The sequence below is a fragment of the Manis pentadactyla genome, chromosome 9 (genome assembly GCF_030020395.1).
Source record: "Manis pentadactyla isolate mManPen7 chromosome 9, mManPen7.hap1, whole genome shotgun sequence".
NCBI lineage: Eukaryota > Metazoa > Chordata > Mammalia > Pholidota > Manidae > Manis > Manis pentadactyla.
This window is the reverse complement of record NC_080027.1, coordinates 124,233,860-124,246,993: the sequence shown is the minus strand read 5'-3', so window position 1 is coordinate 124,246,993 and position 13,134 is coordinate 124,233,860. Positions and strand designations below refer to the sequence as shown.

The 13,134-nt window shown below is 58.5% G+C and overlaps 2 protein-coding genes across 3 annotated transcripts in view; both read left to right on the top strand.

Moving 5' to 3' along the window:
* The window catches only part of PPFIA4 (PTPRF interacting protein alpha 4), a 93,230-nt gene extending 86,684 nt beyond the window's left edge, over positions 1-6,546 (top strand). Inside the window, exon 31 of the mRNA XM_057508101.1 lies at positions 6,427-6,546. Coding sequence (XP_057364084.1) covers positions 6,427-6,462 — 36 coding nt within the window. The 3' untranslated portion in view covers positions 6,463-6,546. The remainder of the gene's footprint in view (positions 1-6,426) is intronic.
* Positions 5,385-13,134, top strand: part of ADORA1 (adenosine A1 receptor) — a 38,702-nt gene continuing 30,952 nt past the window's right edge. The window contains exon 1 of one of the 2 annotated variants that reach the window (XM_036909601.2): positions 5,385-5,607. Coding sequence is in view for 1 of the 2 variants with exons in the window: in XM_057508105.1 (XP_057364088.1) it covers positions 6,484-6,824 (341 nt within the window). In the remaining variant the exon portion in view is untranslated. Of the gene's footprint in view, positions 5,608-6,483; positions 6,825-13,134 lie in introns of those variants that run through there. The other variant, XM_057508105.1, reaches the window with a different exon arrangement.

Below are 13,134 nucleotides of genomic sequence, written 5' to 3'. Positions count from 1 at the left end.
CCTCTTTGGCCACAGTCAGGGCCAGAGAAGTCAAGAGACCGTGGCTGGTGCCCTGGGGGCTGGGGTGGGGCAGGGCTGGGGCCATCGCGGCAGGGTGAAATGTCGCTGGTACCTGGGAGAGCTGATCCTTTCACTAATGTGCATCTCGGAAGGACAAATGGCTGGCATACGTCTGGTGGGGCAGCAGGCGGGGGATCGGAGGAGCTTCGCGGGAGAGATGGGTCGAGGCAGAAGGCCTGGAGCCTCCCCTCAAGGCTCAGTGGTGGGGGGTGGCTTGGACACAGTGGACAGTTAGCGCTTCCAGGTCTGTGCGCACCAGAAAGCCGTGCGCAGCCAGCTGTCATTAACCACTTAGGATACTTGATGAGTGGGGCCTGTGCTCAGTTCCTCTTCCCTCTGATTCATCTCTCCCTTGCCACGCTTCCCTCCCTCGGCTGGGAGCATGCTCAGATCTTCCCGTCTAAAGCCAACCCTTTTTTGGCCCCATTCTCCTGCAGCGAACAGCCCCTCTTGTATTCTTTTCCCTGCCAAGTTCTTTCAAAGCCTTGCCTGCACCCACAGCACCCCCTTTCCTACGTGCTCCAGTGTTTACCCAGGAGATGGTGCTTCTACCCCGACTTGTCACCAAATCCTACCACCTCCCCCTCAGGTGGCTCACGGCTGCTCTCAGTCCTGAGCCACTCGGCACTCCTCTGCCTGAAACAGCTGCTCTCCTGCTCCCCACACTGGCTGCTATCCTTCCCGGATGCTGTGGGCACAGTCCCACTCCTCTCCGACTTGCGCATCCTCTCCCCGAGCCATCTCATCACTCCCTCCCTGGGCTCTGACCACCGCCTCAAGTGAGATGACGCAGCTGGAGCTCTGATCGTCCCCTTGGCCATTTCCACAAGCTTGCTGGGCCCTGCGCCTATGGCGCATCCCCCCAACCTGTCGGGACAGGACTTAGATCCTGCTTGGATCTCCCTTACGGTCAGCAGTCCTTCCCCAGCTCCAAATCCAGGAGTCATCTTTGCCTTCCCATTCTCCCTGGCTGGCTTGACTGGCCAAGGAGCCCAGGAGTCCTGTGTGACACTCCGTTTGTCCGTCTTCCCACCGCCTCCTCTGCTGTTGCCTTAGCAGGTCTCTCCTCCTCCTGGGCACTCTGCACAGGGTCGCAGCCAATCTTCCCAAAGCATCTCTCAGATTCAAGTTCCTGCTCAAAAACCCCCAAAGGCTTCCCATCACCAGTAGTGTAGACTATGACATCTATCTAGTGATTTACAACCTGAAAAGTACTTTTAAATACATAAGAGGGGTGACATGATGATTCCTCTTTCATGCAGAGGAGGACTAAGGCTCAGAGAACTGTGGTGAGTTGTCGGGGTTCACCCAGAGCTAAAAGGTGGAGCTGGGAGTGGGGCTGAGGCCATCGAGCTTTAAGGGGGTGCACTGCCCGGGCTCCACCCCCATCCCATGGCTGCAGTTGGACAAGTTTATTGCCTCTTGTGGTCTCAGTTTCCTTCTGTACAATGGACAGGTTGAGTTGAAAATCAGATTTTCACATTTTTTTAAAGCGACAATGCTAACAAACACATACATTCCAGTAAAATCCCATACCAGGATCGTGTATGTGACAGTCAAAGTAGAGCTGCACTGGCTGAAGCAGGGGCGGCTCTCTAAGTCCGCGGGACTGGACCTCTTCCCCAGCCTGGGAGGTCCTGAGGGAGGGGTCCCCCGGGCTAGAAGACCGCCAGCCTTCCTCCCGACACTGACATCCCCTCTCTTCCATCCCTGCTGGAATTCAGCTAGAGTTGGGCTCTGTCAGTGCGGGCAGTAAAGACTCAGGTTAGCTGCGGGAGGGGCACCCTGAGGCCCGCAGGAGGGATGGTGTATTGGGGCAGTTTACACCTTAAGGGCCCCACCTGGCCCGGGGCCCTGTGAGATGCGGTGGGGGAGGGGGCGCTATGGCTTTTTTTATCTCTTGGCCCCAGTGCTTAGCTCACTGTCTGATGCAACAAGGGGTTCAGTAAATGTTTGTTGAGTAAACGAAGGAAGGAGCAACAGACGAAGAAAGAAATGAAAGTGACATTCTTGCCTTGGGACTCAGGAACAGTTCCGTGTCTGGAGGGACTCGGAGTAACTAGTGCCAACCTGTCCCCTGCTTCCCCTGCCCTCTCAAACCCACAGACAGGCAGGGGACTACCCAGTGCTCGCCGATGCCCCCTCCCACCGACGCCCTCCTCGGGCAGGAGCCTCTGACCTGGAGGAGGCAGGGCGGGGAGGGAGAAAGAGGCAGAGGAACCCGGATTCCCAGCCTGAAGAGGGCAGAGGCCTTGCAGGTGGGCCCCTGCGGGAAGGCTGCGGGCTTCCCAGGTCATCAGAGGTCTTCTCCTTCCAACCTGCCCGCCCTTGCCTAGCCCTGCTTCTGCTCCTCTTCCTCCTCTTCCTCACTGCCCAGAGCGATGCAGGGGCCAAAATAACCCGCTGCCTGCCGGAAGGAGAAGAGGTGCATCATAAACCTCATCTGCTCCCCCAGGCTCCCGGGGGCTGAGCTGCACCTTGACACCCCTTCCCTGCTAGTGTCCGGAGGGATGGCTTCCCTCTGTGGCCAGTCCCCTTCCTGTCCAGTTCGGAGAACTCCAGGAAGGAGGAAGTGGAGGGTTGCCAGCCTGCCCTCCCTCTCCCCATACACACCTGCCAGCAGTGCAGAGACCGCAGGTGTGAGGGCCCAGGATGGGCTTCGGCAGGAAAGACGTAGGGCCGAGGGGGAAATGGGGAAAGGGGCCAGGCCAGGCCAGACCCTGGGGGTCTTTAGACTCACTGTGATGTTATCTTGCCCCCCCCTGAGCCACATGCCAAATAGAGGCTTTTCATTTACGGTATATTTATGGGCACCCAAACCTGGTACCTGTGGGATTTGGTGCGGACTTAGAATGACTGGCTGCACAGAGCAGATTCCATAGTTTGGCACTCCGTCCCTCCGGCACGGCTACCCCACCTGCCCCGAGCTGCCTGCCCGCCTTGTTGCTAAACCGTCTGTGTAGACACCCTCCGTGGGTCAGCTCATCAAGCCCCTGTCACCACGCCCTGAGGTGGTATTCCTATGGGATTTCACTGATGAGGAAACTGAGGCTCAGCTGTTGGAGGCAGGGCCAAGCATGGGGGTCACGTGGCTGTAGAGCACGACCTGGCACGGTAGGGTCATCTAGTCAGCTTCCTGGCCATAATCCAAAGGTGAGAGGTTTTGGCTCAGTGTAAATTCCGGGCAGCTTGGTCCCATGTGCTCTGCCTGCACCTTCCCATGTCACCTTCTCCCCGCTGCAGGCCTCTGACCTCCTGTACCTCCTCCACGGCAAACCTCTGTCTCGGCCCTGGAATCCACCCTAGGCATGCTAGCCAGGACTTGGGGGTTTCTAGGTAGAAAGGTCCAGCCCCCATTGCATCCATCTTCCCACTTTGGAATGGACCCAGCAGCCATTGGAGCAGGACCGGACAATAGGCATCAACTGTCTAGTTGACTGATGGGCACTTTTCATCCAGGAGAGGAAAAGTGACTTGCCCCAGGGCCACACAGCCAGGGTGGTGGAAGGCCTAGGAGCCAGCTTCCAGCTCTTCTGAATCTCAGTCAAGAGGCCTTGCTGCCCAGGAGCCCCGTGCTCACCCCTGACGCCCCCACCCCTCCCACCCAGAAGGAGGGGGCGTGCTTTCTCCAGGGATGGACCCTGCCTGGGCCGGCTCTGTTCTCAAACAGGCCAGTCGAATCCCCTGGAGGCCTGGCCCTGGAACAGGCAGGGTGGAGGGAGGGAGGGAGGGAGAGAGGGAGGGAGGAGAAAGGTTTTAGCTTATTTTACCCAGAACCATGGAGCAAACAGATTACCCACAGGTATTATGCAAATGATCTGCTGTGTGTCAGCTGCCCACAGTGAGAGTGGGGGGGCCCAGGTTGAAGACGCTGCTGAAGGTCAGTCAGGGTGACCCAACCCCTGCCCCAAAGCCTTAATGCCAAAGGTGTCGGGCCCAGGGAGGAGCTGCGAGGCAGGGGGATAGACACTAAGGCTTGCATGTCCCCGTGGCACGGGGAGTAGGCAGCCGGTCAGATGCCACTGCAGTGTGAGCAGGCCTGCAGGGTAAGCGGAGGCGAGAGCGGGAAGGAGAGTGGGCGTTTCCTAGGTCTCCAACTAGGCCGTCTGAGGCACGGATTCCTTGCTCCCCCTGAAGGCAGGAAGTTATCTGTCCCCACACTGGGCTTCCTCCTCCCCCAGGAAGAGTCTTACCCCCTTCTTCCCTCTGCCCCACCCCATTCCCCCTGTGACTCAGCCCAGACCCCCAGCAGAAGCTGTGTGCTTACCCGCCTCTGGCCAGAGACCCCCTATCTTGGTATCCTGAGATCCAGCAAGGGGCAGCGCTCTCAGGGGCTGGGGTGTGGCCAGGTGGCACAGGGGCCCCCCAGCCTGACTCTCTGCCTCCCCAGGGCCCTTTCCTAATACTCACAAACAAGGATTTCTCTGGTCCGATCACTGCCAGGCGCCTGCCCTGAGTGAGGGTCTGCCCCCAGGTGGTCCTTAGTTGGCAGCAGCAGGGCCCCCCGAGTGGAAACTGCAGCAGAAGGCAGCCAAGAGAGGGGTTGGGATGGGGCACAGTGGGGAGAGCACTGTGCTGGGAGTCTTACTCTGGGCCCACTGGGATTTGCTGTGTGACCTTGTGGAAGTCCCCTCCTTCCCTGAGGCGGCTTCTTTATATCATGGGGGGTTCGCACTGGGCCCCGTGTGGCTTAGGTACTGTGCTAGGAAGGTGGGGGGAGAGAGGCCACCCAGGACGGGGAGACACTGACAGAGACCATCTTGGGAAACGCTGTCCTGAGCCTTCTCAGCCTCAGTGCCCAGAACTGCGAAGGGGAAATCGCTAACAGACTGAGAGGTAGTCCTGGAAGAGGAGAAGGGACTCTAATGGCTCAGGACAGAGCCTGCCAAGTAAAGTGCCCGGGAAGGACGTGGGTTCCTAAGAATGAGCAGGGGCTGGTTCCGCAGGAGAGCAGGTCCCCGCAGGGAGGGACGGGGGTGTGTGCCGGGGCTCCCAGCTGGCCGCTGCGGGAAGTCGGGGCCCGGTGGGGGGGCGGGGGCGGCATCTAAGCCCTGCAGGTGGGGTGCTGCGCTGGGACGCGTGCAGGGGTCCCGGGAGGCCGGACCAACGCCCGGCGTCCCGCGCTGAGAAGGGAGGGAACGGACGGGGACGCCGCACCTCGGTCCTCTCCCGAGGCCGGATTCACACTCCAGACCCGAGGAGAGCTCACATCTTCCCAGCTTTTCTCACCCAGAATCGCTCCCTTTGTTTAGAGGAGGGGTGGGGGAGGAGGCGGAGGGGGGGAGGGGCCGCCGCCGCCGCCGCCCCCGCCCCCTCCCGGTGTGCGGAGCCCGCCCGTCACTCAGCTCCCGCTCCGGGGGCGACGGAGGCGCTGGCGCCCGAGTCGGGTCCCGGCCAGCCGCCACCACCCTGGACCTCGCAGGCTGGCTGGCCCTGGACTCCCCGGGCATCCGCGGGGCGGGCGGCCGCTTGGGGCGTCGAACTGGGCGGGCGCCTGGGCGGAACGGTTCAGGTGCCCAGGAGCTCAGCCAGCGCTGGTGACCTTGGGTAAGTGCACCGCAGATCGCCCCGTGGCTCCCCGGTGGGATGCTGGGGAGGGGTGACGGAGGCCTCCAGCAGCCCCCTGGGGCAGGCGGTGGGCGAGGGTCCTTGGCAGGGCGGGACCAGGGCACTGGAAGGAGGCAGGCGCCGGCAGCGTCCCGGGTGGGTGGGCGCAGCGCCCGGCGCGCGCGCCCTGGCCTGGTGCTGGGCTCGGTCCCCAGACCCGCGTCCGCCGGCGGGTCCCAGGTGCGAACCGGAGCGGTACCGCTTTAACAGCGTCCGGGGCTGAGCCTCCGCCGCACCATGTGATCGCTGGAAAGGCCGGGCCGGGCCGGGAGCGCTGCGGCGGGAGCCGGGAGGACCATGGGCTGCCGCGCGGTGCCCAGAGCCCAGCCCTGCGCGGCGCCGCCCGGAGCGCTGAGCGGCACCGGGTGCCCGGGATTCGGGGCACCGTCTCTGGGACCCCCGGGGGCCAGCAGGCCGGATGGTGAGAGCCCTGCCTCCTGTTTTGCGGGCACGGGTGGGCAAGGCCGGGCGCGGGGACCCCTGTAGAGTGTGTGTGTGCTGGGAGCTGCTTCACACCTGATTAAAAAAACCAGGGCAGGAGGGAGCTGCTATTTTAAGTTGTTGAGTGGTATCTCTGAAAATGATAAGGGGAGGTGACAAGATTAGGCAAAGAAAGGGCCAGGGTAGCCCACCAGCCTGGGCAGGCAGTAGCTATGCCAAGTGGGGCCCGTCTCCACAGGGCAGTGGGGCTCCAGAGCTGCCCGGGCTGCCCTCCCCATCCCAGGCGGGCTTCCCCACCCCAAGCTTCTGTGACCACAGGTGCCTGCCTCGTGCCCCTTGGTGTCTGTCTGCTGATGTGCCCAGCCTGTGCCCACCATGCCACCCTCCATCTCGGCCTTCCAGGCCGCCTACATCGGCATCGAGGTGCTCATCGCCCTGGTCTCTGTGCCTGGGAACGTGCTGGTGATCTGGGCAGTGAAGGTGAACCAGGCGCTGCGGGATGCCACCTTCTGCTTCATTGTGTCCCTGGCGGTGGCTGATGTGGCAGTGGGTGCTCTGGTCATCCCACTCGCCATCCTCATCAATATTGGGCCACAGACCCACTTCCACACCTGCCTCATGGTCGCCTGCCCTGTCCTCATCCTCACCCAGAGCTCTATCCTGGCCTTGCTGGCAATTGCCGTGGACCGCTACCTCCGTGTCAAGATCCCGCTTCGGTGAGTCCAGAGCCACTGGAGGTACCTGCCACACCCCACGCAGGGTGGTTGGAGGGCCACCTAGAGAGTGTAGAAGGTAGAGCGTGAGACCTCAAGCCAGCCAGATGTCCTCTGGGTCGTTGTGCCCAGCCCTCTCTCGGCCTTCTGTCTTCAGCTCTCCAATGCCAGACTGGGCTGCAGTTGAAGCCAGAGGGGGCTGGGTGGCTGGAGGAATGTGAACTTGGCAGTGCCCAGGACCCCAGAGCCCAAGCTGCTGTTGTTTCCTGACATGGCCAGGGGACCTGAGGCTGCCTGTGCTGCCTGGAGTAGGGGGTTTGGAAGAGGCTCCGGTCACAGTGAGCACTGGGCGGGTCCGAGCTGTGCCCCACAGTCCCAGGGAAGTGGGAGGGGCAGAGCAGATTGCTAAGGTGGGGGAGGATGTGCTGAGGCTGGGAAGCCAGACCCGGGCAAGCTTCCTGGGAACACTGGTGAGCTCTCTCGCTCTGGGGATATCTCTGCGCCAGCCAACTCCACCCTCCAGGGCTGTCCTGTGGAACCCAAGTGGTCTGATTACCTCTGCACTCTCCCACTTACAGGATCTCTGTTGCAGCCAGGAGGAGGGGGAAAAATGGTGCCTGCTCTTGATGTCCCTGGTCTGCTGCAAAATTGTGCGAGGCCTTGCCAGTCACAGCAGAGGGGCTTATGCTACATGCGGCAGCACCAGGGTGGGTGGCCCGATGGTGGCAGTCCTCATGCGAGTGTCCAGTCCATGTTGGGGCCCCTTGCCTGAGCCCGCCAGGCCGTAATCTCGTCACCAGGCAGTGCCTGGGCCACCAAGTGCCAGCAAGTGCCTGGGCGCACTGCCAGTCCCAGCCCTGCTGGGACACTTGGGAGGCCTGCTTGCCCCTCTTTGAATCTTGTCACCAGTAGATTCCCTTTCTACTGAGGAGCTCTGTCCATCTCTGGCATCTGCCATCCCTGCAGTAGCTTCCCCATCTGGGACGTAGGGCCTCTGGCCTCACTTGGCAACCTGCCTAGGCAGGCCCAGGCCCCCCTCTTCTCCCGTTTGCATTATATTTGTGCACATTTAAGTTTTCAGAGCTTTTTCCATGCATCATGTTTTCCTTCTCCCACCGTGATCCCACCTGTAAGGGAGGTGGGATAGGAGCCAGTAAAGGGGAAATTAGAGCCAGAGAGTCTCCTGAGCTGGTTGGGAGCACAGCCTTGATTCCCTTGCCTGCGTGCCCTCCTGATCCCCCTGTCCTGGTGCCTCAAAGGCAGTGTCTCCACCCTGCTTAGCTCCCTCACAACCTGCAGGTTTCCTAGGTGAGGTGGGGTTAAGACTGCTGCTCAGGGGAGAAAGGAAGCCCAGAAACCTGTAAGCTCAGGCTCTGGGGAGCCTTCATGCTGCCATTCATCCCAGGTCATGGCTGGGCTGTGTGGATGAAGCTGGTCTCAGCCCTTAGACAGGCTGGACCTCGGAGCCTGACCATTATAACAACAAGTTACCACATGAGGAGACGCATGCAGATATGCAGAAGGGGGAAGGCTGCTTAAGAAATGTTTTCTGCTGCGTGGGTGCCAAGGAGAACCACAGGCCTGGTCCTGATGTGACAGAGGTCATGGGCTGCAGACTGTGCCCCACTTGCCCTGCGGTCTGGGGAGGGCCGTGCCGGCAGGAAGGTGGGTTCCTTCCTGCAGGAGGCTGCCTCTGTTGCTCCTCGCTCCTGTTTCAAGTAGCTGGGGGTTCTCGAGGAACTGTCTTCTAAGGGCTGAGGCAGGGGCATGTGTATGGGCTAAGAATGCAAGTCTGGATTAGAAGTCTTGCTGTGAATTCCTAGCTGTGTGACCTTGGGAAAGTCACTTAATCTCCTTAGCTTCAATTTCCTGATCTATAAAAGGGGACATAAATAATAATACCTTCTTCCTAGAACGGTTGGAAAATATAATAAACTCCTACATAGCAAGCACTTACTACCGTATTAGGCACTTAGTATTATATGTAAGCCACAAATGGTGGATTCATGTTTGTAGTTTTATTATCATGATTAACATATGGCTCAGAGTGGGTCTGCTAGACAAGCCCTGCCTTTCCACCCCTGCCCCCACATTCACGCTCTTATACAGCTACACATATGCCCACACACGGGCCCACATGCACGTGCACGCGTGCACACGCACACACCCCATGGCACATAGGGAGGCGTCAAAGAATTGTTAAGTAATATTTACACAAATTTTTCTCCCTTGCTGCGTTTCAGTGCCTCAAGAGCAGTGACCTGGGCACTGACGACATTTTATCTATTTCGGCAAATTCTCCGGGATGCCTAGCACGGGGTCTAGCCTATAGCAGACGCTCAGTAAATGTCGATTGCAGTGAGTTTTCAAAGCTTACATGGCTGCACCTCAGGCAGGCCTTCCAGAGTCTAACCTCTAACCTGCTTGCTGTGGACCAGGGCTTCCCTGCACTCCCCCTCTGGGCCCGACCACGGCTGCCCCCATCAGCTCAGGCGGCTCCTTCAGAGCCACACACCTGCAGTGCCTGGGAGGTCCTGCCTCACAGAAGGGAGAGAGGCTGCTGGGGCCTGGTCCCCAAAGCCAGGATCCTGTAGGGTTGGCTGTGGTGATGGGCAATTCCGGGTCCTTGCCTGCCGCTGCCCAGGTCCCCCTGCAGGGGGATAGTGTCTCCCCTCTCTGGGCAGCTGGAGTCAGTGGGCTGCTGGGTCTGGGAGACTGTCCCTCAGCAGAGGTCCCAGGCACCTGGCTCCCTGCCCTGACAATCAGTGGGGGGTGGATGCAGCCCCTGCCACCAGGGAACACTACCAGCCCAGTGTCAGTAAGGCACAGATGGGGCACCTGGGTGACAGGAACCAGCCGGGCCCCTCACCAAGAGACACATGGTTTGGTCAGTCAACCACAAATTTAATTTTCTTCCACTTGGTAGAAAGCCAAGAGAGGAAAAAAGGTTCATATCATGTAGTATGATCCAGTTACCCCAAAAAATAAGCTCAAATTATTGATTCATCAGTAACATGTGGTCATTTACATACATTTTGCATATTATTTGCACAGCACCTACACATGCTTGGTAACTGATACCCTGGTCCCCTCAGCCACTACTTCTAGGGAATCTCCAGCATCCTCCCATGCCCCCCAGGGTGTTCTTGGAGGGGGCTCTCTGTGGCAGCTTGGTGCCTCCTCCAGGGGGCTGGTTATGGAGTGCCAACAGGGGGCTCCCTGACCCCAGCAGTCCTCTGGCGAGGGGACCAGCAGGGGCTCGCTGCGGCCACATCGGCTGGGGTTGGCTGAAGGGCTGCCGGGTGTTTGGGAGTTACAAAAACTTGAGTTTGAACTTTGCTCTATTACTAACTAGCTGTGCAATCTTGGATAAGTTATTCAACCTCTCTGAGCCTCCCCTCCCCAAACCCCCATCTGTTAAATAAAGGGCCTGGACGCCTTTCAGCTCTAACTCTCTGTGGTTCTTCCTTATCGTGACTCCCCCACTGCCAACGCGGAGTTGAGTTCCAGAGAACGTAGTGTTGTGTTGTGTTTTTCAGCTCCTAGTGACTATGAATTAGGCACGATGCTGTGTTTTTTATATGCTTGATCTCACTTAATGCTCAGAGCCTCTCACTTGTAGAGGTTATTGTTATCCCCGTTCTATAGACAGTTCTGCAGGTAAACTGAGGTTTGAGGTTAGGGGCTTCAGGAATGTGCCCAGAGAAGCATCTTGTCAGAGCAGAGACGGGATTTGAGTCCACGCCTGTTGCACAGATGGCTTTAACCAGGGAGTCCACATGCGTCTTGAATCGGCCCCCAGAAGCTGTAGGATTTATGGAAGAGTCTCGCTGAAGCTGTCAGTGGGGTAATTTTTCTCCTCCAATCTTTGCCAGTGGCCTCTGTGCTCCGCGCAGCCCACGCGCGGCGCCTTCCCGCTCCCCCCTTTCACTCCAGCAGGAGTTGGGCTGCTGGCAGCCTTGCCTCTGTCCACAGCTGGAGGCCTGCCAGCCTGCCGGGGCTGCTGACCCAGGAGAGCACAGCGGGGAGTGGGGAGACCAGCGTGTTGGACCAGAGCTCTGGCAGGGAAAAAACCTGGTAGCTTACCGCGCGTCTGCTCTCAGGCGTCAATTTAGCCCTCACAGCCCTGGCCAGCAGGGCTTTCCTGGACAACTAAAGTGCCTCCTGTGCTTGTAGCCCAGTAGGCGACTGTCTGTGGCCTCAGGGCCCCAGACCAATTGATCTCCAGTGGTGCCATCTGCTTCCAGGAGAGGCAGGCCATCTCCAGCTCCTCTGTCTAAGGATGGACTGATTAGTCATAGGCCTAGAGAGGCCCTGGAGCCCCGCTCCCTCCCACCTGCAGAAGAGGAAACAGGCCTGGGTTCCACTGTGTTCAAGGTCACTCAGCCACGAGTTCTCCCCTCCCCAGCCTCTGACCTAAGAGAGCAGGAAGAGCTCCCAGCCATCACCCCTCCTCAAGGAACGGAACAGAGGTGGTCGCAAATTAGAGGTGGTTTAGAGGGGCAGTGATGAGAGGCTGCCACTCTGAGACTGGAAAGCGAATCGCTTTGTTTGGGCTGGAAAGAGCCTTCAGGTGGGTCGTGCCCCCGGGCGTGCCGAGCCCGGGACGTGGCCTTTGGTTCAGAGTAATTTGGGTTTATTTCAAGAGTGGAAGCTTCATTCAGCAGGCATGGGACGGCTTTCTGGAAGCCTCCAAAGTCTCCAGGAGCAACCTGCCCGGGTGTTAGGCTCGGCTGGAGGCAGGGGAATGGCCGCGATACCTTCCGGAGAGCCCCTCTACCCGGGGCCATGGTGGGGAGCCCTGGAGCCCACGCCCTGACATCTGATATTTATTTCTGGGCATGATCCATGTTTATTGTCAAAAATTGAGAAATATAGGAAAGGACGAAGCTGTTGAAAGCCCGAGCAGCAGATAAGTGCTGTTAACATTTTGGTGTTCCAGAAAATTTTTCCGTGCATATCTATATATGTCTCTCTGTGTTATTTTTACATAGGTGAGTGTTTCTATGGTTTTATAGCCCACTTTATTCATTTGATATTATAAGTATTTCCCATGTCAGTAAAAATTGTTTTGTGAGGACGATTGTGCTAGTATGCTACTGGATTCTCTTTTATTTTTATTGACTTTTTAGGTCTCAGCTAAAACAGCCTCTCCTTAGGGAGACCTTCTCTGGCCCCCCTTCCCCTCTGGGCCCGGCCAGTTTCCTCTGCTAGGTACTCAGGTTGCGTCTACTTCTCCTTTCCCATCACTCAGGACTCAGGTAGTCCTTCCGGTAAGTGACAGAAGGGCCAGGACCCCGTCTGCTCACGTGCCCACGTATCCCCCCTGCCTGGCATAGAGGAGGCATGCAGTAAGCATTCTGTGAATAAATGAATATCATGTTTATTCATTCTTATATTTTCGGCTATTTGGATTGTTACTGATTTTGTATTGTTACAAATAACACTGCAGTGATACCCACAATTCACATTGTTTGTAGGGTCAAGGCCAAGCCTAGAACCCTCGGTCGTGCCTCCTGGTGTATAGCATAGCTTGTCTTCACGGATCGCGTTAGGAGGTCAAGTATTTCCCAACTCCCTTTACTCCAGCTCTCCTCCACTCTTCCTGCCCAATTTCACCAGAACTGCAAGCCCCCAGCGGTGCCTGGCATTCCTCTGCCCGGGTGCCCTCTGGGCTAGGTGGGGCAGGAGCGTGCGGGCCCCAGATCTGGTCCTCATTGCCTGTCTCTTTTCTGGAAGCCTGGGCCTCGGTTTCCTGGGCTCCTGGGGAGGAGAGTGGTCCCTGGGACGGAGGGCTGTGGTTCTGCCCCGTTGCCCCATTTGGCATCACGGGCACAGAGCAGAGAGGAGAGGGACACCCGGCTCCTTGAGCTGTGTGAATAACCCCTTCAGACAGCCTCAGTCTCCGTGACTCAAGCCCAGAGGAGGCTACCACCTGCTGTAGAGCAAAGGAAAAGCTGGCAGGTCACGGTGGGGTGGGAGAGGAGGGGGACCCGTGGGTGGGTCTTGGTATTCAGGCCCCCTTGGAAATGCTAGTTTGGGGTAGGCAGGGAGATGGGGCAGCTGGCAAGGGGCTTCCCTAACCCAGAAGAAGAGATCAGGCACCTTCTCCTGCATTCCTCCTCCCTCTGGAATTTTGTCGCCAGCAGGATTAGCGGCTTAGGGTTAAGGAGCTGGTGGCTTCCGTTTGTCTATTTCACAAACGTCTTTGGAGCATCTGCTGTGGACCAGGTACTTCCTGGGGTGTGGGACACAGAGATGAGCAGTCCGGTCTCCACTTCCGTCTGGGGGCTCTTGGCTGCTTTGAGCTTGT